This window comes from Pogona vitticeps, chromosome 7 (assembly GCF_051106095.1).
Source record: "Pogona vitticeps strain Pit_001003342236 chromosome 7, PviZW2.1, whole genome shotgun sequence".
Classification (NCBI taxonomy): domain Eukaryota; kingdom Metazoa; phylum Chordata; class Lepidosauria; order Squamata; family Agamidae; genus Pogona; species Pogona vitticeps.
In genome coordinates this window covers 27,257,025-27,279,776 of record NC_135789.1, presented here as the reverse complement: position 1 = coordinate 27,279,776, position 22,752 = coordinate 27,257,025, and the positions used below count along the sequence as shown (strand labels likewise).

Sequence of the window (22,752 nt, the reverse complement as noted above, 5' to 3'; positions counted from 1 at the left end):
CTTAAACTTTAGGGGTGGTTGATTTCAAAGGAAGAATACTCGGGATATAAACATGCTTCAAAGCTAGGTCTTGTTTTTGGGAACACATCACCCGAGATCTGTTGCCGAGGTTCTTAAGGACATTCCTGTTTTTCTTCGTTATTTAAACACTCTGGTGCGGGTGGATCATAGTGGTTCGTGTCGGTGGTTCGTGCCGGTTCGCTTGTTGGCTGAACGAGTGTTCAGCGCCTTCCCTGAATGGGCGCCCATCAGAGGAGGAGGGGCTGGGAAGCGCCAGACGCTGGTTTGGCTAAGAAACGAACTGGCACTAAGTTCTGTACTAAGAAGCAGCACCAACTCTGTGACTCAGAAACTGTTAATGAATCAGGACTCGGAGGATTAATGTTGTATTTTTTTTCGTGGGTGCAACCTATGCTGGGGAGATGAGATCCTCACATACCTGAGCGACTTGGTTGAGCAAATGCTGTTTGCTCACGTTCTTTTGGAGAAAGAGGACATGAAGCCATTTAGAGCACCGTTTTTAACAGGTCTACTAGGAAGCAGGTTCCATGGCCTGAAAGCCAGTCGTAAAGTCACAACTAGAGTAGGCCCACTGAATCAGTGGCAGTTTGGTGAGTCAACCCCTCTGCAAGTTCTGCTGGTTCAATGGGCCTACTTTAGACTATAGGATTTCAGCGGCTGAATTCGCCCAAGGTAAGTGGAGATGTAAGATATTCAAGGTGTTTATGCCAGGCGCCTCCTAGTGAATTTTCATGTCTGAGCAGGGATTTCCTTTTTCCATTCCTTTTGTTGTGATTACTTTCTTGTGACATAAGCGGAGCAGAAAGGCGATAGCCCTTCCTCTGTTTTACAAGTATTTGGTACTAACAGATAGACTGCTCCTGATACTGGAGGTTCTCTAATGTCTCGGGGCTAATTCCGTTGTCGGTACGATTCCTTCTGCGTTAAAAACCAGCTAAGTTTCCGGAGTCATGCGGCCCCTAATTCCATAACTGTTATAACATCTAAGGATTTAAAGGTGGTTCGTTAGTTGGCTCTCCGATTGGGAAACAGCTCTTGCAAACAGAACACCTCCTCCCGGACAGAAAATTAGGAGTGATTGGAAATCACTGTTATTCAGAAGGGGAAATTTGCCTGCTTCAGCTCTGCCTGACTCTGCGCCAGGCTGGCCTCGTTTCAAGCCCATCCCTTTTACAAAGAAAACAGAGAAGCGCCAACTGAAATGTTCATACAAGCGGATGAAAATTGGAATTCATGGTTGAACGAGCAGATGCTTCTAAAAACCTGGTTTGCTTCTCTGCCAGAACAGGCTTGTAACCTGGGTTTGACCCTACCTAACCATATAGATCATGAAAATCGCATGCTCGTATCACTTCTGAAGGATTGTGATCCTAAAGGGAAACAGATCGCCCTTAGGATGGCTTGTGGAGCAATTCCCTACGATCTCGTTTCCTGGCGATCCCACATCGTACAGCAGCATGTGCTCCCACGCCCGAGTCCAATCTGTGCCCTTTTTTTTGTCCAGTTGTAAGGCTTCTCCGATTCGGAGCCGGGCCAGAGCGATTCCTAGACAGACAGGAGATCTGGTTTAAGAGAGATCGTCCCCAACCAGCACAAAAGCCTGGGGTGATCACGTCTGCACCGTTGCGGCCGTCCGATTGCCCCTTAAATGGAGAACGAAGAGGAAAGTCGGAACAGGCCATTTAGAGACGCTCAGAACCACTTTTGACTTTTTCGTAACCCTCACACGCGATGCAGCGACCACGGCTGGCATCCACCAGATCACGTCCTGGCAGGGCCCCCCGACGTTGCCTGTCCCGCACCCAACCGTCTGTTCCTTTCCGCCAACGTTAGCATCAGGCCCCACGCATCACACCCTTTCCCCACGGTTGCAGCCACCTTGGGTGGGGCTCATCTCCTCGCACCGGCTGACTCACCGTGGTCCACCACGTTTCAGTGGCAAGGTGGTATGACTAAGGCTGGTCCACACCCCACCGAGGGTTTCGCAGGCTGGATCGAGAGGCGGCTCCTGTCCTCTGAGGAGCGGGTGGAAATTGTGTCCGGGGGGGAATTATTTCCACCCCAGCAAAAGAGAAACACTGCTGGTGTGGCTCGGACAGAAAAGGGGCTGCCCTTTTCTTCCTAGTCATGGTCTTAACCCACTCCCTTTTTGCCAGACAAACAGCTGGGTTAAGGAGCCTGATGCAGTTGGGTTCAGGGACCCAGGGTTCAAATCCTGCACACACACATCCTTGCAGTATGCAGAAATTAAAGAATAGGTTATGGATTTCCCCAATCCCCTTGCAATGTGTGAATGGCTCTATGGAATAGGGGAAGGACAGCCCCCTCTCCTGTGGCCCAGACGTCCCCAAAACAAGCACACCAACGGAAGCATATGGGAGTCGTTGCGAAACATCGCAACACAGCATCGCACCCGCGAGATGCACAGGATTTACACCCGTTCCCCTGTCACAAGGGGCGGTTGTGAGGGGGTGGATCCTGCAACCACTAGCAGGCCACCTGCCCTCACCCCCTAGTTCCCCCCCAGTGGGCCTGACAAAAGCTCCAGGAGGGGGCAGACAAAGAGATGGTGGACTATGCCCGAGTGCAGAATCCATGGTCAAGGGTTTGTCTTGAAGCCCCAGGGGCTAAGGGGACACGCAGTGGCAGAATGATGATCTTCAGTCCCACTACCACCACCTCTTTTTAAAAAAGAGATTCATGCAGATAATGCCACGGACCTGGAGGTTGGAATGTCTCCTAAAGGGAACAGGGTGGATTGGCCCCGATCTGTGTCCTCTCTACTCAAATGCAGAATGGGTCGGAGGGCAACTTCTTCAGGCTGTCCATATAAGTACCTAATATGCCCCCAAGTGATAACAAAGGACCTTGTTCTCCAGGCAGGGTCAAATCTGGAGATAGGCCAGGGAGGAACTTTGGAATGCTTCTTGTATTTTAGAAACCAAACAAAACAGTAGCGGTGGTCATTTGTGACTCTGAATTTAATGGTAGCAATGCATCTTCCGCGACATGTCCGTTTGTTGTCTTTGGTGGTGATGGGTCCTTCCCTTCCAAGGAACGGGGCCTTGGAATTCTTCACCAAAACCCTCCCAAGATGCCACCACCAGATGCTACAGAATACAATCCGGACGGATCCCCCTTATTAAAGAAATGAAGAACCCCGGTCATTTTGGTTGGAATGCATGGACTTTTGACGGCCAACACCCAAAGGGCGAAGAGAGACAAAGGGCAAACAAACCAAAGGTCAACCTCTTTCAACCCAAATCCCATTCCAGAGATGTTTCCGAGAGCCAGAGTCTACTTTGGGGGCAGGGACGAAGGCTGTGCATTTTCACCTACAGCGGTTACTACTAGGAACGGGACCTTAACAGAGGATTCCCAACCTTGTCAGATAGGGAAGAACTTCTACAAAATCTTGAAACCCCCCCCCAAAGCCATGGTGTTCCTGGGAAAAGGAAATGTGGAGCAGAGGGCTGGATTTGGCCCCAGAATCGGAGAATCCCTACCCCTGGAAAAAGGAAGACCTGGAAGGTTTGAGGATTTGTGCCTCGCCGGGGAAAGACAGGGAAGAAACTCAGTTGGGAGGAAACCGAGAGGCGTGTTGGATCCTGGCTCTAAGAGGAGGTGGAAATGAGCTGTGGGGCAGGAGGGATGTCCATGGCCGGTGGAGGTGGCGGCATAGGTGGGGCGGGAGGGATGTGATGGGTGTCGTAGCGACTGCCTTGGAAGGGCTCTGGATCCGGGCGCTGTTCCTGTTGGTCTTCAGGTGGCTCTTGCCTCAAACGCTTAAAGCTGTCGAGAGAGAAAATGGTCATTAAGGGATAAGAAGCAGCCTTGAGCAGCTGGCTTGACCTCTTTATCCACGGGATCGATATCCGCTGATTCACTGATTCGCGGTCCGAAAATATGAAAATTATGAAGGAAAAATCCTAGAAATATATATTTCTAAAGATGACGTCATCAGAACTGGTCAGAGACTGTGTTATGTACAGCGGTCACTGTTAAACTAACATTTGCTATAAACCCACATTTTTCAACATCCGAGTAGAGGGGTGGTTTGGAACCGATCTCCCACAGAAACAGAGGTCCTACTGTGATCAATTCCAAATACTCTGTTTACTGTTTGAAAAGTAATCCACTGTGGATGCTAGTTACGGTCTCGTAGAAATAACTGGCGCATTACGCTTGGGGTTTTGTTGTTGTTGTTGTTGTTGTTGTTGCTGCTGCTGCTGCTGCTTTACTTTGGAAAAAGAAAAGCAAGCAAACCATCATGGATCTAAATCCAATTCTAATTAAAACAGATCACCTCAAATCAGTTATTGAAGGGTAGCTCGACAGGTGTGTGTAAATGAGGCAATGGGTCTACTCTAGTTGGGGGGCGCCCAACGGGTTTCAGGCGTTTAGAATCGATGACAGAAGGGCATAAAAATGAAGAAACTCCTCATGAAAATCCCCCTGAAAATTCAAGTAACTGGAAGGAAACAATTTGTTCCGCTAAGCGAGCCCTGGTCACTCCCACTGATGAGGTCACTTTTGGAAATGAACGTCAGTCCTTATTACCACGGATGACAGCTCTTTACTTGTGACTTCTTACTGAGGTATTTGGGGACGTGACGCGAGTCCTTTCTAGAAGTTAGAAAACACAACTTCCTAAATACTCCAGGAAAAGGGAGTTTCCCCTGTTTTGGCCTTGTTTTCTTTCAGACAATGAAGGAAGAGCTCGGAGATGAAGGGTTCCTACTCACACGTAGACCCAACAGGTCTTGCCTACATGGAGAGCAGTAGTTCCCAACCTGAGGTCCCCAGATGTTCTTGGACTAGAACTCCCAGAAGCCTTCACCCCAATCTGTGCTGGCCAGGATGTCTGGGAGTTGCAGTCCAAGAACATCTGGGGAACCAAGGTGGGGAGCCACTGATAGAGAGCCTACATGTATACGTTGGCTCTCAAGCGTTGCCTCTTACCATTCATAGCCGACCGTGCTAAGGAAAGCGATGGTGACGACCCCGCAGAGCGAAGAGAGGATGACCGTGATGACAATCATGTCTCCGCTGCGTCGTCCGGGCCAGGTGTCAATACCTTTCCACGCCTCAGCTGAAAAGAGATGAGAAATTAAGCCGTGGCATCTTACCTGGTTCTCAGCTGTTTGTCTAACCTTCTTACGGCTTGGTCTTAAATATTACAAATTCCCAAAGGGTCACTGAAGGGCTCCTCAACAACAGAGTGGAGGGCCACTTGAACCAAACAGCTGGAATCCCTCCTGGTGTTGACATGAGGCTTGTAGAGCTGGCTACGGCTAATTGCGGCTAATTCACGAGCTGGCAGGGCTCACCTCCACCTTGCACTCAGGGACGTGACTGACTCAGGCACGCCACCGAGATACACACTTACACCATCAATGAGCAGCAATTATCGGCTGACCTGCAACAGAGGGTGGATTGGCCCGGCGGAACTAAGGGATCAAGGTGGAAATGATGGGAGTTGTAGTCAGCCAGAGGCAGAGGGCCCCAAGTTGCAGAAACCTGCCTTGGTTCATCACAAAGTCTCACTGTTTTCCAGTTAAAGTATTGTTACTGAAATATATTGTAGATCTGATTGCTTCTCATTAAAAAGATAGATATCTGTATGTTTCTGCAACCTCGCATGCTACGTGTAGTTTGTTTGGCTGGGCGGGACCTTTCTGGGCTGGGCTGGCTGCCAATCTATCCATACTAACCAATCATTCCTTCCTGCTTCAGCATTCAAAGACAGCCCTGGTGCTCTGCTGAGTGTTCTCTTTCTATTGTCTGTTGGAAGTCAACTATTTTTTGGTTATTAGAGTTTGCTGCTATCTGGTTTCAACTGTATGTAGCGAAACGGTTGAATTCTTTCTACTGCTACTGTCTCAGAGCGATTTACTGAGACTGTAAGTTCCAGTTAATGAGAAAGGGGTGGACAATCTGAGCAACTTGAAGCTGTTCTCCCTGGTGAATCTCTGTACTTCTGTTGTGTATCCAAAGGAGAATTGTAACTAGAAATTCAAAACTCTGCAACCCAATCTTGTTTGTCCAGAGTGTCAAAGCCTACATACCCTTGTTGGGCTCAACCCTAATAGAACCATTGACCCCATGGGGCCGTGGTAAGCCAATGTGTATGTAAGTCCCATTGAATCAATGGGATTTACCCGTTAGGTTTGGACCAGACTTTCCACCATATATCTCTCCCACTTTCTACCCGTCTCTCTGCTTCTTCTGACGTACCTTTCTTGAGAGTGATTGGAATTGACCACCGTGTTTCTGCTTTAGGACCTTTGGAGCCCATGGCAAGGAATTTCACTCTGAAAATAAGTTAAAACACCAACAAAGGGAGGGCAGAAAGAATATTAACAACATTCCAATCATCATCATCATCATCATCATCATCATCATCATCATCATCATCTCGGCTGGCCAGAAGGCTTGGTGGGGATTGGAGCGTCTGGCTCTGCAACCAGATGCTCCAACCCACTGCTCACCAGCTTGACCGCCCCCCCAACACACAGGGCTTTTATGTAGAAATAAAGAAGTGGAAGAAGGGAAGGGGACTTGACATTTCCCATTGACAACAACGAGGTTACAGACTTTCCCATTGTGGTGAACTGAGGGTGGGTTGGTTTCCAAATTTGCATCTAGGCATCTATGCAAATTTTATGCAAATGTGCATCCTCATTTGCCTTTGGCTTGTGTTTCCTAGGGTAGTGGTGATGAATCCTTGACCAACTCTATATGTTGTCTGGGATTGGTGGGTAGGTAGGTAGGTAGGTAGGTAGGTAGGAAGAAAGAAAGAAAGAAAGAAAGAAAGAAAGAAAGAAAGAAAGAAAGAAAGAAAGAAAGAAAGAAAGAAAGAAAGAAAGAAAGAAAGAAAGAAAGAAAGAAAGAAAGAATCTTGTTCAAGAAGCAGGGCTCTACATTCTAATCTCCTTTTTTATTAAAATAGCCACCATGAGAAAATGGCAATAAACTCCAATCTAATATCCTTGCACTGCTGTGGGGACAATCTCTAATAATATAATATAATATAATATAATATAATATAATATAATATAATATAATATAATATAATATAATATAATATAATATAATATAATATAATATAATATAAAAGCTTTATTTATGTCCTTCATAACAATAACAGGAATATTCTTATAATCCTATAATAACATAGTAACTTCTGTATCTTGGTGACCAGAGTGCCTCGAACGTGTGGCCGGCTGCATTCTCACAATCTTGATTCTTGTCTTGTTTCTGTCCCCCTCGGTAATATCCGCTCTGCTGGACAGCGATGTGGACAATCGGGTTGAACGCACCTCCCCTGACAGGAACGTCCAGGCGGAGGGACCGGTTCTCAGTGAGTGTGAGAAACTGGTCATGCCTCAGTCTTGAAAATATCAAGCGCTGACACGGTTGCTCAATTTCGAAGAGATAAATACCAGGAGAGATTACGCAAAACCCTTGAAAACCACTTCCAAGTAATGGTGGTGGTGATTTCCATTGTGATCTCTTGGAGAACGTGACACATGGGTCTGATAGTCTCAACGACAGGTCAACAAGACATAGAACTACTAAGGGTTCCCCCCGCATTAATGTTGTAAGCCCATGGTAGACCAAAATTAGAGAACTTTCTAGATATGGTCGAACGCCAGCCGACACTCCAGCAACATCTAGAAGGCTATAGATTACCTTAATATTTTTCCTCACTGCTTCTATCTCTACCCTGTTCTTGGCTTTGAAGTTTATTCTCTCTCTCTGTCTCTCTCTTTTTATTTGCTTCAGTTGTTTTACTTCAAGGTATACCATGTACCATCTGGTTGCTAATTGTCAAGTGTTGGTTATGTGCTTGTCAGCACGAGACGTGCAACCAAGCATGTAACCAGCACGTGACAATTAGCCCAACTAGCTTCTGCAATGGTGGTTGCAGGCGGGAAAATTCATACAGAACACTGCCCCTAGGAATTAAGATTTATTTATTTATCGACTGCATTTCCTCTCAGGCTCTCATGCTGAGGCGTGCCAGAATCTGGGATCTATACTCCAGAACACAAATCTGCACACCTCTAATCTCACGGTGCAGTAAACACACTCCAGCTGCACTTCAATCCTCACAACAAGCTTGTGAGGTAGGCTAATGGAGTGATACACAGAGAGGAGAGAGAGGAAGAAAGAGACAGGGACAGAGACTGGACCAATGATTTGGCATTTATGCTAGCTGAGTGCAGTGGAATACAGTAGTATGAAACTTACGGCAGGAGTATTTACTCCAGAAACTCATAACTGGCAAAAAAATTTTCCGAGACTTATGTTTATCTCTTCAGGAAAGCCTCTAAAGCCATAGAGGTTTCAAAAGCCTCTAAAGCCATTTCTGTATCTGAAGATCTACTCAGACATTATGGAGAAACGAAGCAATTCTATAGCTTTCTGTTGGGAAGAAAATTAAGAAGGAAGAAGGGACCTGAGAAAGAGAAGGAAGGAGGAAGACCTTTGCAGTAGCAATCCGCATGTAGATCTAGAAAAGACCAAAAGGGGAAAACAGAACCAAGCTATCTACCTATTGCCTGGTCCTTAGTTCAGGGTGCTTACCCACGCACATGGGCTCTGTTCCAAAAAGAGGAAAAATGGATTGACTCTGGGTGATATCAATGTGTCCCAGTTATGCTCACCTGAAAGGACCTGCAGAGGGCAAGGGGCCATTACAGGTAGTCTCGGTGTCGTCATTTTTGCAGCTTGACTCGTTGCCAATGCGGAGCACTTTCCCGGGCTTGGCTCCTTTGCACGGGTAGCTGGAGAGGGTGGCTTTCATGGTCATGTAGCCATGTGAGGAGAACAGGGCTTCATACGGCGGGATATCCTTAGGACTCGTTGGGTTCTTGAAGCTGGCCGTGGCTGTTTGCAGAGTGGAGAAGAGGAGAGCAGGAAGTTGAGCTGAGATGCTATTAGTGGAGCAGCTGGACAGCTCAGTGGTTTAAGTTTCTAAGCCATGGAGCCAGAGGCTGGGAGTTCAATTCCCCACTTGAGAGGGGATGGACTGGATGGTCCCATAGGGTCCCTTCCAGCTGTGCAATTCTAACATGATGATGATGAAGGACTATTATTGCAGTGGCTGCCCCAGATCATAAAAGCAATCTGCCGCTCCTTTTCACTAGTCACAAAGAAGAGGAGGACTTGACAACTCTGTTTGTCCTCCACCAGCTGATGTATTCGCCTGCGTGCAATTTCCGATCACCTCTGGCTACCAGGAGGGAGGCTTAACAGCAAGGCTAGTATAAAACCTCCCACTCGCCCCTTACGCTGCTCCATAACCTCAAGGCCATTCGAGTCTGTATTTGGTGTTCAATCTATTAAGGAGCGTAACTAGATGGAACATAGCCGCTGAGTCCCCAGGCTGGAGGCAGTCTGGATCGGGCAGAATTTGGCTCAATTTCCTCACTTCCCCCTCTGTCCCATTTCTTTTCTTTCATTTGCCCATCTTAGGTGACGTAGCAATTTTCCCTGGCAGATCCCCCCCCCTGTGAATCCCAGGTGATTAAAGAGAGGGCTAGGAAAGATGCCGATCCTTTTCTAGCCCAATCTTCAGTGGCCGCCGGTCAGAGTTGGACAACACCGGACGGCATGGACCAACAGTGTGACTCATTCAAAAGCCCCTTTGATGGACTAAAGTGAAACCAGCTAAAAAATAAATCCGGAAACAAAAGTGAAATTAATGATTACAAAAATCGAAAAGCTGTCTGAGTGAAGTAAGGAGACGGTTGTCCACCGCTACTGTCCATTCCCAGATAAACAATTTGAGAGGACAAGAAAAGTGGGCCGTAGACTCACCATTAGCGTATGCGATCGCCACCCAGATCTCGTCCGAGGAATTGACAAAGGTATCGAAGACACAGTTTGGGGGCTCCAAAGCAAAAGTGGTGCCTGTGGTCTTCCCTTCTATGTTCAAATCCGAGACACGAGGGACGTAACGAACCACCTCTACAAAGACACAGAGATTCAAGGGGTGGGGGTGTGTGTCCAGGAGACCCCGGTAGGTGGGGAAGAAGTGAATCATAGCATGTTGAAAAGTTTAACAGAAGATACACCATCAAACTCTTGTAAACTGTTCTTCAAACGAAGTAACTTCCAAAAGTTACTTTCGCTGAATGCCTGGCCCGCAGGACTTTTTATTCCGGGCAGGGTAGTTGGAAAAAAAAAGTAACAAATTGTCTGCTGATTCTTTCCAGGAAAAAAAAAGGCAGGGTCTCCGACTCAAGGAGATTACAGTCTAAGCTTCACCAAACAGAACCAAGGCAAGGAAGCATGAAAAGTTGGAGAGACAGACAGAGCAGGACAAAACAGTGGAGTACATCAAAGTATCCCAGACACGGTGTATATGATCAATGCCTCTTTAAAATTAACTTCTAGTTTAGAAAAATAATGAGCAACCTCTCAAAAATTTAAGAACTTGTGCCTGGTTTTGCTTTTTTTCCTCCTCCCTCCTCACCGTCTTTTCCTTTTGTGTTGTCTCTGTTAGACTTTTAATTTTTTTTTTTTAGACTAAAGGCAGGGACTCTCCCACGGGTTATTGATGGAGTTGTTGTTCCAGGCGCCTTTTTGTGTGTAGAGCAAGGTTTCCCCCCCAAAAAAGGCAAATAAGTAGATATTCCCCCCTTTAAACAACAACAACAACAACAACGTGATTGAACCATCCTTACCTATTTGGCCGACGGTCCCACCAGCAGCCAGCAACAGAAGCAGAAGGAAGGAGGCCATCCTCGCGGACGTGACTCGGTCTTCTCAAGATGTTTCTTCAGAGCCAAGTGGGGACAGAATGGCGATCCTCGCTCGCAGCCCTCAGCGTGTGGGTGAAGTGAAGCCCACGGGAGAATGATCTTCCGCCCAACCGGCCAACCCTGAATGCCTTCAGGGTTTGCCCCCGGACTTCCTGTGCCAACGGTCAACATTCCTCCCACGACCGGTCTAAACATCTCGACTCCGACGACAAACAGGTTCCTCCCGTTTGGTTCCCAAATAAAAACCGAAAAACAAGGCGCGTTGAGATGGGCAACGTAAGGAGAACACAACTCTGGGACGACAGGGGTTGGATCGGGGTGAAAGGCAGGTGTGTGGAACATAACACGACACCAAGGATGTTTTAAGGATTTCATAAAATGGTAGAACTGAAACGGACCCCGTGGATCATTGAATCCCTCCAAGACAGGAAACCCACAGCTGAAACATCTGGTAGCCACCCAACATCTGCTTAAAAAACTCCTGCGAAGGAGTGTCCACTCTTTTCTCCAGGCGGAACAGGCCAGCTCCCCTCAAAGGGCTTGGTTTCTAAGCCAACCTTGGCCCTCTCTTGGTTGCCTTCTGGCTTCTTCACCTGTCTGAGGTTGGGAGTCAATCGGATGGCCTAGCCAGATCACTCCCGGTGGCTTCGGGCAACAGAGGAGGAGACTTATCCTGAGCTAACCAGACCCTCCTGGGCTCCAGAGTGGATGAAAGGAGCATGAGATCAAGTGTCATTGAGGCTCAGTGCAGTCTGAGTGGTCGGTGGCCCATGGGTCCTCTCCTCTCCTTTGACCAGATGCTGCATCTCTGAATGGGATGTTCAGCAAAGGACGTGTCTAAACAGACAATTTGTTCTACTTTCCTTTCTCTCCAAATAATATGAGTTTTTCTATCCGTCCTACTGAACTAGCGCTATGCCATAGCGCTATGTTTAATGGTGGTGCTAGTCCTCTGATCACTTCCGGGGAGCAGCCCAGGATGTCGAGGGATTGACCGCCTTGTGCCCCTGATCTATGTTGAACATTAGGCCTCATAGACCACGGGGTGGGCCGTGAGGGTTTTCGTAAGTGTCATGAGGGATTCTGGGAAACTGTAGTCGTTTAGACAGTGGCCAATATCCGTTGGGCGTCTCTAGTTCTTTCAGAAGGATAGTCACTGTGGGCCGTGCGTGACTCCCATGCTGAGAGAGGCTGAGAAGAATGGGGGGAAAGGAAAAACATTTGAAAAATGCCACTGGACTTGACGGGACTAGGGTGTGCACGGTGGTGTAGTAAAAAAATCGGAGCCACGCAACCTGCTGCACAAGTTGTGTGGCCAAAGGAGGTCGAAAATGCAGCCCACCTGGTTCTCCGAGGCAGGGCAGAAAGGCGGCTCGCCACGTGGCTGGCCTCAGCTAGCCCAGATAGTCTCAGACAGACGCACAACCACACCTCCCCATGAGCTCAAGGCACATGGCTGTAGAAAAGGACACCCGCTGTCGCTCTGGATGAATGACCGCCCTGGTCTTCCTTCCTCCCGGCACTGCCTTTGCAGGGGGTTGGCAGGATGATCATCATGCCTGGAATGAATCTCCCTTCCCAGGGATTGTGGTTTGATATTGTGTTTATGGCTCAGGCACATGGAACCCTCCCATTTATAGGCTGGTGACGTTGGAAAGTAACTCAGAAGTAACCTAGTTACTTGTAACTTATAGTTGGGTAACAAGTACTGAAACTAGTAGTTATACTTTTATTGGCACCTGTGTCCTAACAAGTGCATTGATTATGCACTTTATCTAACTCACCTGTGTATTGATATAACTAATCAAGTTACGCATTTTAATTTGCCAACAAAACCATGGGAGATTTCCCAAAAGGGCTGCCTTTTAGCTATTCACGTCTGAAAAAGCGGGCACCGTATTGTGTTCAGTTTCTTCACAACAGCCTTAACATGAGCCAAGGATTGTAGGCAGGACCAAGGAATGTGCCTGTTTGGATAGGCGGAGTTTTGCAACCTCGCATGCTGCCTTTAGAAGGTTTGGCTGGGCGGGGCCTTTCTGGGGCAGGATGACTGTCAATCTATCCAGCAGTAACCAATGGAACTTATTCCTAGATAAGAACAGAGGGCTTTAGGGGATAGACGTATTTATGGGTGTAGAAGAGCCCACCAGACAAAGAGCAAACTCCTGTCCTGAAGTCCGGCTGTGTTAATTGGCCAAGAATTTAAACGTAAAGACAAACAGATGTTAACTGATTGTCCTGTGCATTAAACGGCCATCAATACAATTCAATCCTTACATTAAGGTTTCCCTAATTCTTGCTTTCTACCCTTGAGGTATTGTTGACACAAAAGGTCTTTTGTTTTGCTTTTCAGGCTAACGAACGCCACTCCCTCTCTCCTATTTGCTTGAGATAACAGACGTTTCCAAGCAGTCTGTACCTGTCTAGGCCATATCTTGGTTAAGAACGGATAAGAATGGCATAATATGTCAAGAAGGGGTGCAGGAACCCCTCTTAATAAAGAACCCGGTGGCAAAGAAATAAGACTTAAACATGGGCCCAATAGTTTCAGAAATGTCATGTTTTCAGTTGGTATTAATCCCCCCATACCCCAAATTCCACACCACTTCTGAAACATAATACTGTACGTAAACAACCCATAACAGGTTGTTATGATGTAGCTATATAGATATATACATACACATAAAGATCAGATGTTTTGTAAACATGTCTATGAGACTCATGGCATGGTTACATTATGAAAGTGAATTGGGAGATGGATCATTGTTTTTGAAACTGGCTTAAAGTCGCATGGCTTCTGGGTCAGTCAGTGTGTGCCTCCTCTTAGGAAAACGTAAACTGTGTCGTATCTGGATCGAGAGAGCGACATGGGCTTTTGAAATCGTTGCGTTAAAGGCAATGGTTTACGGCAGTACCGCAGCTGGGGTGTCATTTTTAATACTGCATGTATTCATCTTATATCTGGCATAGCGCTAGTTCAGTAGGACGGATAGAAAAGCAATTGAAACAGACCAGACCGCAAGCTTTCCCTGCAGCCCGAACCTTTTATGGACCTTTAAAACCCTGTTTAGATTTGCCACAAATCCGAAGCCATTTGAAGGCATAGAATAACAACACGGGGGTGGGGGCAAAAACAAGAGTCACTTCAAAAACACGGATTGGGGCAGAAACAAGAGTCCCTTCAAGCATTCCCTCTTTGGTACTTCGGGTTTTTTGTTTTTACAAGTCCCATTATCCCCCAGAAACCTGATTGGGGCAGTATGGGATCTGTAGTGGGTCCCCCCCTCTCAAAAAGGCACCCTTTCTAAGCTCTGCTTGCTCTTGCTCAAATGCCCTCTTCCGCCCAAGTGTCCAAGATCCTCCTGCTTCGGCATCGAGCCGCCCCAACGCGGCTCCTCGAGGCGAGTAACGGCGTTATTTGTTGCAAAGGCACCCCTTCCGTTCCCTTCCGTTCCAGCTTTTACATAATCTCCGGGCAGCTGCGGGGAGGAAGGAAGGGAGGGAGGGCGGCCGGCTCCCTTCCTTTCACGCCAGATTCTGCAAAAGGCGAAGTCCAGTTTACCCCTTTCGCAAGAATTAAAAGAGGCGGCTCCGTTACTTGTGCTCGTTTTTTCTTTTTTCTTTTAACTTCAAGCGAGGGCCATGGCCGCCCGCTTGTTCGAGGGGAAAGACCACGCAGTTTTCTACCAGAAATACCGGTTCTCCCTCCAGGAGAACCAGCAAAGGGTGATTTTCTCATACCTGGATGAAAAGGTAAGAACTTCTGGAAAGGAACGAGGGAACAGGAAAAATAGGGAGCGCTTCATCGAGCAGGGCTTAGAAAATATATGTTTTGTGTATGTGTGTGTGTGTGTGTGTTTGCATGCCACAAACATTTTTGGGTGTAAAACTCCAGCATGACTCGGTGGGTCTGGAAAAGGGAGGGACTGACTCAAGAATCAGGGTGGGCATCCTTGGCTGAGTTTATTTCTGCCCCTCCCAATTAATTAATTCGATTTATAGACTGCCCCATTAGAGCAAAGCATTCTTCTGGGTCGTTGGCAAACAGAGATGAAATATACAGTCCTAATCAATAAAAATGCACAAGAATTAAAACAGGAGCGAAATAAGATCAAGCTCTTTCCTTTCGGCCTCTGGAGGACTAGCAGCTTACTTTTCCTTTTAAAGGAGGAAGGCTTATGGGGAGATGAAAAGCGCCCTGCATCCAGATGTTTGAGGCTTCCACTTTACAGCATCTCTGAGGAGGGCTAGGAGGGAGCCTCTGACGGACCCTTTGAAGGGTTTGGGGTGGGTGGGTTGCAAGTAGACCTATAAAGCCCCAGCTTCTTGCACCCTGGGTGAAATCTCCAGGTCACGAAGACCTCTGTGCTTGTCTCTTGGGCAACGATGGGGAAGCGAGGCTCTCCAGATCCTTGATCTCAAAACACCCATCCAGTGGAGGAGGCTGGAAGATAAAGCCCCAAACCATCTGCAGTGGACAATCTGTGTGTGTGTTTTTTTTCCAGTGGATTGTGGTGCCCAGTTGCTTTAAACATGTTTGAGTCTTGATTTTAGTTCCCATCAAGCAGAGCACAACAATCCGTTTAAAACCCCGCTCCATCAGGAAGCAGGCGTGTGAAATGACCGGTATATGTAAAAGCAGAATATTTATACAGAATGTTATATAATATGCTAGTCAAAAGGTTTGCCAATTTGTATCCTCCTCTTCCTCTTAGACCTGCAGGGCTGGAATGGACCCTATAGAGCAGTGGTCCCCAACATCGGGCCTCCACATGTTCCAGGACTACAACTCCCAGAAGCCTTTTCACCGCCACCTCTGCTGGCCAGGATCTCTGGAAGACGAAGCCCAAGAACATCTGCAGGCCCAAGGTTGGGGACCAGTGCTATAGAGGCCCAGTGAGGGAATCAAACTCCCAGCCTCTGGTTCTGCAGCCAGAGACCTAAACAATTGAGCTATTTTTTGAACTACAGTGTTTTGATTGTTGATATTACTTTTTTTTGGTAGAAATTGCTTTCCTCTTACAGTGGTGCCTCGCATTACGACGTTAATGCGTTCCAGCGAAATCGCTGTAGAATGAAAACGTCGAAATGCGAAAATAAAAAGCCCATTGCAACGCATTAAAACCCGTTTAATGCGTTCCAATGGGCTGGAAACTCACCGTCCAGTGAAGATCCTCCATAGAGTGGCCATTTTCGGTGCCTGTGCAGTGAGGAATCCATCCCAGAAAACAGCGGGGAGCCATTTTATTTACCAGGCGGCCATTTTGAAACCGCCGATCAGCTGGAGGAAAATCATTGTTTTGCGAAGAATTGGTTCCCAAAGCAGGGAACTGATCATCGCAAAGCGAAAAAACCCCATTCAGACCATCGTTTTGCGATCGCAAAAAGATCGTCTTAATGCGGGGCAGTCATAATGCGGGGCAATCGTAAAGCGAGGCACCACTGTATTACATTCTCCAGACAAAATTGGGCTGATGCCCTTCTTGCGCTTACCTAGCCATGAAGTTTGCTCGCCTTTGGCGCATCCTTCTAAGCGGACATGATTAGGAATGAAGGCATTATATCACTGGAGCTGAACCAGAAGTAGAAGGTGTCTATAGATGAAATAATGTGATGGAAGGGGTGCATTTCTTACTGTTCTTCCTTCCTCCAAAGTTGAGTTCTTTTCGTCTGGCCGTGGACGTGGGGTGCGGCTCAGGCCAGTGCACTCACCTGCTGGCCAAGCGTTTCGAGAAGGTGGTCGGGACCGACATCAGCGATGCTCAGATTGAGGAAGCCAATCGGGCGCCCCACCCTCCCAACGTCTCTTACCTGTAAGTAAACACAGGTGGACACACACAGCATGCTTCCTGACGCTTGGTAGCTGGAACCGGGCACGGGACTCTGGGTGAAACCTGAGAACCCAAAGCAAATGAGACATGGAGCTTCGCTGTTAGAAGCAGAGCTGATTTAAGCAGCAATAGAGGTGTGATTGTCCTTTCATGGTTGTTCAATTTGCAACTTGGCTTTGTTTTCCTTGGTAATTTGTTTTTCCGAAGGAAAGAACAAGCCTTCTAGTTGCTTCGGAAACAGTCTTCTATTGGAAATGGTGGTGCTCTTAATTTAGTCCCAAAATCTGAGCATCTTCCTTTTAAAACACTCCCCACAATCCTGTGAAGCAGGAAGAGGATTCTGTGGCAGGTGGCGAGAGGTTCTAAAGGCCAGGAATTAACAAAGACACTTCCTTGGTGTTGTTTTTAAAAGATCTTATCCTTTAGGGGAGATGGAAGAGCAAATATAAAACAGTGGAAATGAGTGGCTCTGATTTTGTGGCACTCTCTGTGTTTTAGTCCGAACTTTATAGCATTTATCTGAGGTGCTGGATCCTACACACACACCCCCAAATAGATCCCGTATCTTGCACTGCTTGATAAAAATCAAATAAATTAATTAATTCAGCATCTTGGCGCGCTCCTTAGCCTAAGTCACCAGCGTCTGCCGACGTAGACTCTCACCTTGGCAAGAAAGTCAACGTGGACAATGGATGGTTTTAAAAACCAACTGTCACAGGAAAAAAAAAACAGTGTGCCAGGCTCAAGATGAGTACGTTTTATTGGGCTCCAGCTTCCAGGGGCTATGTGCCACGGAAGCCGATGCCCAATGAAACGTCTTTGTCTCTTACGGGCCACGTGAAAGGCTCTTGGGTTTCGGAGGCTAGCAACGGCCACCGCTCCCTCCCGCCACTTCGGTTTTTGCTGTCGTGAGTTCTCTCCGAGAGGTTTCGGCAAGGCGAGCCGGTGGCGGTGTGTCGTTCTAGCCTTGCGGCGGCCCTTCCTTTTAATGCAGCGTCTGCCCGGCGGAGAAGCTGCCCTTCGAAGACCACTCCGTGGACCTGGTGACGGCGTTTTCGGCGGCCCACTGGTTCGACATTCCTCGCTTCATGGTGGAACTGGAGCGGGTTCTCAAACCCACCGGTTGCGTGATCTTGTCGAGCAGCACTTTGGACATGAGGCTGCACTATGGGGATCGTACGGAGAAGCTCACACAGATTTTCACGCAGGTAACATCTTCTCTCTCCGACGGCCTTGCGCAGCCCAAACAGCATTGCTTTATCCGAGAGTTTTGCGGGGGGGGGAAGCTCTGTAGAAACACCCTAAGGTGGCGTGTGGATCCCAGAAACAGTGCAAACCAAATTTGCATGTGGTACATCCTCCACGCTGATGCTTGCAGTACAGTATGACAGGACACGTCTGTGTTTAATACTGTTGAGTCACATCCAACTTATAATGACATGTCAGAATGAAGTCCCTGAATGCCTTTTTAAACTTAAGATAGCTTTTAGGGTTTGCTTGCTTCTTAATTATTCAAGTGTATTTTAATTAGCATATCATTTAATTGTTTTTTTTTTTACATTTCCATTTTTTTTTCTGGAAGAAATGGAAATTTTACATCTCTAGGATTGTCCAATGTCAGTGAGATGTTGAAGGAGAGATTTTGATAATGTTGATGTCCAGGAGGTTTCCATGGCGGAGTGCAGATTTGAACCCAGGCCTCTTGAGTCCTAGTTTGTGACTCACTAGGCCACACTACGCAGAATTATAGATTTTCTGTCAGCCGGAATTATATACAGTGGACAGATGAGTAAAACTGATAAAAGACAGTATTTAAAAAAAGAGATTCAGAACTATCTCCGTCCGTCCGTCCGTCCGTCCGTCCGTCCGTCTGTCCGTCTATCTATCTATCTATCTGTCTATCTGTCTATCTGTCTATCTATCTATCTATCTATCTATCTATCTATCTATCTATCTATCTATCTATCTATCTATCTATCTATCTATAGCAGGTACAAAACATTTTCTAAAAGCCAGTTTTAAACCCTGGAAAAGCCCCTGTCTCATGTAGTCACAACTATCCTCGCTTCTCAGGGCATGCCACAGAGCCTTCCTCGAGGATCGTAGATGATAAGTGTCGAAACCATGCCTTAAAAAATAAAGACAGCATAGCAAGGCAACAGTGCATTTCTTTTGAATCCTGGTCTTTTATAATAATTTAATAGAAGCGCCAAACCAACTGAGAAATAGTGCAGTGTGAAACCGGAATAGACGATTGCATTCTCTCTGTTAAAGCGTGCTTCGTCAATGCTCATCTGTTTTGTGGAAGCAAATTCCAGAATTTGACTAAGCACGGAGGGAGGATTTCATTTTATTGGTCCCGTTCTGCCAGTGGTCAGTGTGTCTTTGCATCGCACAGCAAACACACACACACAGAGACACAGCTAGAGCTCCGTTCTAGTACTGAGAGAGGCGGAGGATGGGGGAAAAACAGGGAGGACCCATGTTTTGAAGGTATGACATCCAGGAAAAATGTTAGTGGAAACACTTGCCGGAGACTTGCCATGTGGATCATGCCCTCCCCCCCGTTCCTTCTTTGTAGTTTCAAGAACAGCTGTCTGTGTATGCCAACGAAAAGATCAACCGAGTTACGGACGACTATGAAGAAATATTCATGTCCCTGCCCTTCCAGGACAAAAAGAGGTGAGTGGATCGTGACCTTTTGGCCAGCACGTTGGGGCCATGGCAGTGAAAGCGGTCTAAAAATCCTATTTTTATTACAGTGGTGCCCCGCAAGACGGGCGCTCCGTTTGACAACAAAATCGCTTGACGTTGATGTTTTTGCGATCGCAAAAGCGATCGCAAAATGATGTTCCCTATGGGGGAATTTCGCTTTGCAATGATCGGTTCCCTACTTCGGGAACCGATCATCGCAAAGCGATGATTTTTTAACAGCTGATCGGCGGTTTCAAAATGGCCGCCGGGTAAACAAAATGGCTGCCTGCTGTGTTTTCGCACGGATTGGCCGCGCTATGGAGGATCTTCGCTGGACGGTGAGTTTCAAGCCCCTAGGAACGCATTAATCTGGTTTGAATGCATTTCTATGGGCTTTTTAAAATTGCATTACGACGTTTTCGTTCTACAGCGATTTCGCTGGAACGAATTAACATCGTAATGTGAGGCACCACTGTATTCTTTTTTTAGTGCAAACTGTTCTTAGTTCAGAGTGAACTGGCTCTGAATGCCATTGGCTCAGCTAGATGGCTTCCCTCTAGAATCAGGACCATTCTTGTTGAATCTAAACTGTGAAATGCACTTGAGGCAGAATTGTTCCACACGAGCGCCTTTAACATGTTTGCTTCCTCCTAGAATTACCGGTGTGCTTGATAAAGTCCCCATGACTGTGGCTGAGCTGATGGGATTAATCCAGTCGTTCTCCATGTACCAAATGTTTCTAAAAGACCAGCCTGAGGCAGCCAAAGCTGCCCTCCAAAACACCGAACAAAGGTAATAATAAATCCCGCGCCCACTGAATGAGCCCAACTGGTTGATATCAAAAAAGAAGTGTTTCAGGAATTTATTTATTTATTTATTTATTTATTTATTTATTTATTTATTTATTTATTTATTTATTTATTTATTTAGCATATGGGCAAATGCTTAAGAAGTCCCTTTCGGTCATTTTTATTGGTGCATTATAGTTCTGTTTAAAATTGTGTTTTTAATCTCTCTTTCAATACAGTATTTTTATTTGTTTGTGTCTTAACTGCGTTTTTTTGTTGTTGTTCTTATCGTGAGCTGCCTTGGCTCTGTTTTTAAGGGAGAAAAATAAGGTATAAGTGCCGGAAAACAAATAAAGCCATTTTTTTAAAAAAAAGCATAAGTTAACTTCTCCTAATACATTCTGACTGGGTTTGGGAGGTAAGTCCTTCAGGGACTGCTCTTGAAAAAGAGAAGAAAATTAATTTTAATTCTTTGGCTCAGAGAAGGCAGGAGGAACGGTTACGTAGTCGTCACCTCTGCAGATCCAGGATCGAGGATCTGTGTCATCTTGCATTGCCTTGTGGCGCTGAAGCGGATCGCTCTGACCGGCTGCTTATAAGTGTTTTAATTAATGAAAGTCTTAAGCAATTTAGTGCTTGGTTACTGGAGAAAATCGTTCAATCGCTGAGATGTCTTGGAGATAATCTCCTGGTGGCACCACACTCTCATGAGATCTGCCCTGCTGTTGTTTGGAGTAGGGTAGTTAATACAGAGGCACACTCTATACAGAATATCTTTTTTCTCTGAAACTCAACAAGATTTTTTAGTTTTAGACATATGCAGAAAACAAGAACCGCCTGCGTGACCCAACCTAACCTCTGTTTTCTGAATAACATAAATATTGTATTTTAATTTTGTGCCTTTTATCTATTACACATTGCAAAATTTGTGCACTGCTTTGACAGCAGGATATCTAAGTGGCTTACAAGTATTTGATAACAATAGTATGGTGTTGTTCACTGTTGAGCTGTTAATGCATCATGTTTTCTGCTGAACCCCATCTTCATTTTTCTCTAATCTGCTGTCCCTTTCCCCTAGGATCCTGGAGACGATGGGAGTTTCTTCTAAAGAAACGCAGCTGGAGTATTGGACACGACAAGTCTGTGTTCTGGGTTGCAGGAGCTCTTAACTGCATATCAGTGATGCCGCACCCCAAGAGAAAAATCAGGCCATGAAGAGGTGGGGTTGGGTAGGGGCAAAGAGAAAAGTCCCCAAATTATCCTGATCCTCAGGTACTGTGGCTCAAAGGTAGACTGCTCCTGCAGCTGGTGTTTCCATGGAATGCTCAGGGTATCATTTTTTGGGAGATACACTTTAAAAAGCTACTAATGCTCACAGCACACAATACAGTGGTGCCTCGCTTAACGACGATAATCTGTTCCAGGAAAATCGCTGTTAAGCGAAAACATCGTAAAATGAAATTAAAAACCCCATTGAAACGCATTGAAACCTGTTCAATGCGTTCCAATGGGGTAAAAACTCACCATCCAGCGAAGATCCTCCAGCGAAGGTGCCTGTAAAGCAAAAAATGGCTCCTAAACACAGCGGGGAGCCATTTTGTACACCCGTCTGCCATTTTGAAACCCGACAATCCGCTGTTTTTTATCGTCGCAAAGCGAAAATCGGTTCCCGAAGCAGGGAACCGATCATCGCAAAGCGGAAAAACCCCATTCAAACCATCGTTTTGCGATCGCAAACATCGTTGTCAAGCGGATTTGTTGTTAAACGGGGTAATTGTAAAGCGGGGCACAATGGGTTATATGGAGAGAACCTGGTTTGCAGAGAGTAGCAAAGCAAAGCAATACTGATGTAGAAAGAACTCAAACGCGTAGGTTGATATATCCCATTTCTGGTCTCAACTAGAGCAGATCCACTTGGTGGCGTTTAGAGAAGTGTTGCTGTACAGTTCAGACCTCGGTTGAATGGCCTGCTTCTGAGCTCAGACTAGTTACAGGAGATGACCCCCCAAAAGACTGAATTACATGGAGAGAGGAGGGTTTTGAAAATTAAATCTACGAACAATAAAGCATTCCTTGATGCAGTATCCCTGTATATCGGTGATAGGAAAAGTTACCCTTTTTCCAGCCATAGTAGTTCCGTCCCACACCTTTAAGGATAGAGAGGATTGTTAACACTGGGCCACACCGCAGGGTTGTTGTTCAAGGTCTCTGGTCTAGTGCGTCTGTCATCTGTCACAGAGTGATAATTATACGCGATGACATAGCAGGACTGTTGTGTGCTGGTGTCAGCTTTGAAGTTATGTACCTTAGGGTCAATGTTGCATTAAATGCAAGTAGATATGAAACTGATTTGGATTTCCATCTTTAAAAAAAACCGCAAAACCCAAATAGGAATTTAATCTAATTTCCAGCACCACTAAAGAGGCATGGGGTTGCATTTGTACTTCTTGAACTTTTCCTTCGTTAAAAACACTCAATAAAGTTTCTTTTGCACACGAAAAAAATTAATAATTAAGACCCGTGTTTTCAAAAGCGGAGCTGGCTTGGGTTGCTTATTTATGATCATCTGCCTTTAGCCTCAAAAAAAAAAAGGCAAAAGAGAACGAATGGGAACCCGAAAGTTTTGCGCCACCCGGCGCCCGC

At 46.4% G+C, this 22,752-nt stretch overlaps 2 protein-coding genes across 2 annotated transcripts; one reads left to right on the top strand and one right to left on the bottom strand.

Moving 5' to 3' along the window:
- Positions 1–2,981: 2,981 nt before the first annotated feature.
- On the bottom strand, positions 2,982–11,842 carry LOC110089235 (uroplakin-3b). The gene is made up of 6 exons (XM_072978454.2): positions 10,719–11,842; positions 9,850–9,999; positions 8,694–8,916; positions 6,259–6,335; positions 4,984–5,113; positions 2,982–3,813 (listed from the first exon to the last, which is right to left on the bottom strand). Exons 1-6 carry the CDS (start codon positions 10,774–10,776, stop codon positions 3,636–3,638), a joined length of 816 nt encoding a protein of 271 aa, XP_072834555.2. The 5' UTR covers positions 10,777–11,842; the 3' UTR covers positions 2,982–3,635.
- A 2,271-nt stretch (positions 11,843–14,113) lies between these two features.
- On the top strand, positions 14,114–22,613 carry LOC110089230 (putative methyltransferase DDB_G0268948). The gene is made up of 6 exons (XM_072978455.2): positions 14,114–14,549; positions 16,452–16,609; positions 17,622–17,835; positions 19,209–19,309; positions 19,976–20,113; positions 21,188–22,613. The coding sequence occupies exons 1-6, from the start codon at positions 14,439–14,441 to the stop codon at positions 21,276–21,278; spliced, it is 813 nt and encodes a 270-aa protein (XP_072834556.2). The 5' UTR covers positions 14,114–14,438; the 3' UTR covers positions 21,279–22,613.
- Positions 22,614–22,752: the final 139 nt, after the last annotated feature.

Bases quoted from the DNA above. Each gene is read 5' to 3' on its own strand.
- LOC110089235 (XM_072978454.2), bottom strand. From the start codon at position 10,776: ATGGCCTCCTTCCTTCTGCTTCTGTTGCTGGCTGCTGGTGGGACCGTC. The intron at 10,000-10,718 runs GTAAGGATGGTT...GTGTCTTTGTAG, and splicing joins TGGGACCGTCGGCCAAATAG to AGGTGGTTCGTTACGTCCCT. The intron at 8,917-9,849 runs GTGAGTCTACGG...CTCTGCAAACAG, and splicing joins GGCGATCGCATACGCTAATG to CCACGGCCAGCTTCAAGAAC.
- LOC110089230 (XM_072978455.2), top strand. From the start codon at position 14,439: ATGGCCGCCCGCTTGTTCGAGGGGAAAGACCACGCAGTTTTCTACCAG. The intron at 14,550-16,451 runs GTAAGAACTTCT...CTTCCTCCAAAG, and splicing joins TCTCATACCTGGATGAAAAG to TTGAGTTCTTTTCGTCTGGC. The intron at 20,114-21,187 runs GTAATAATAAAT...CCTTTCCCCTAG, and splicing joins CTCCAAAACACCGAACAAAG to GATCCTGGAGACGATGGGAG.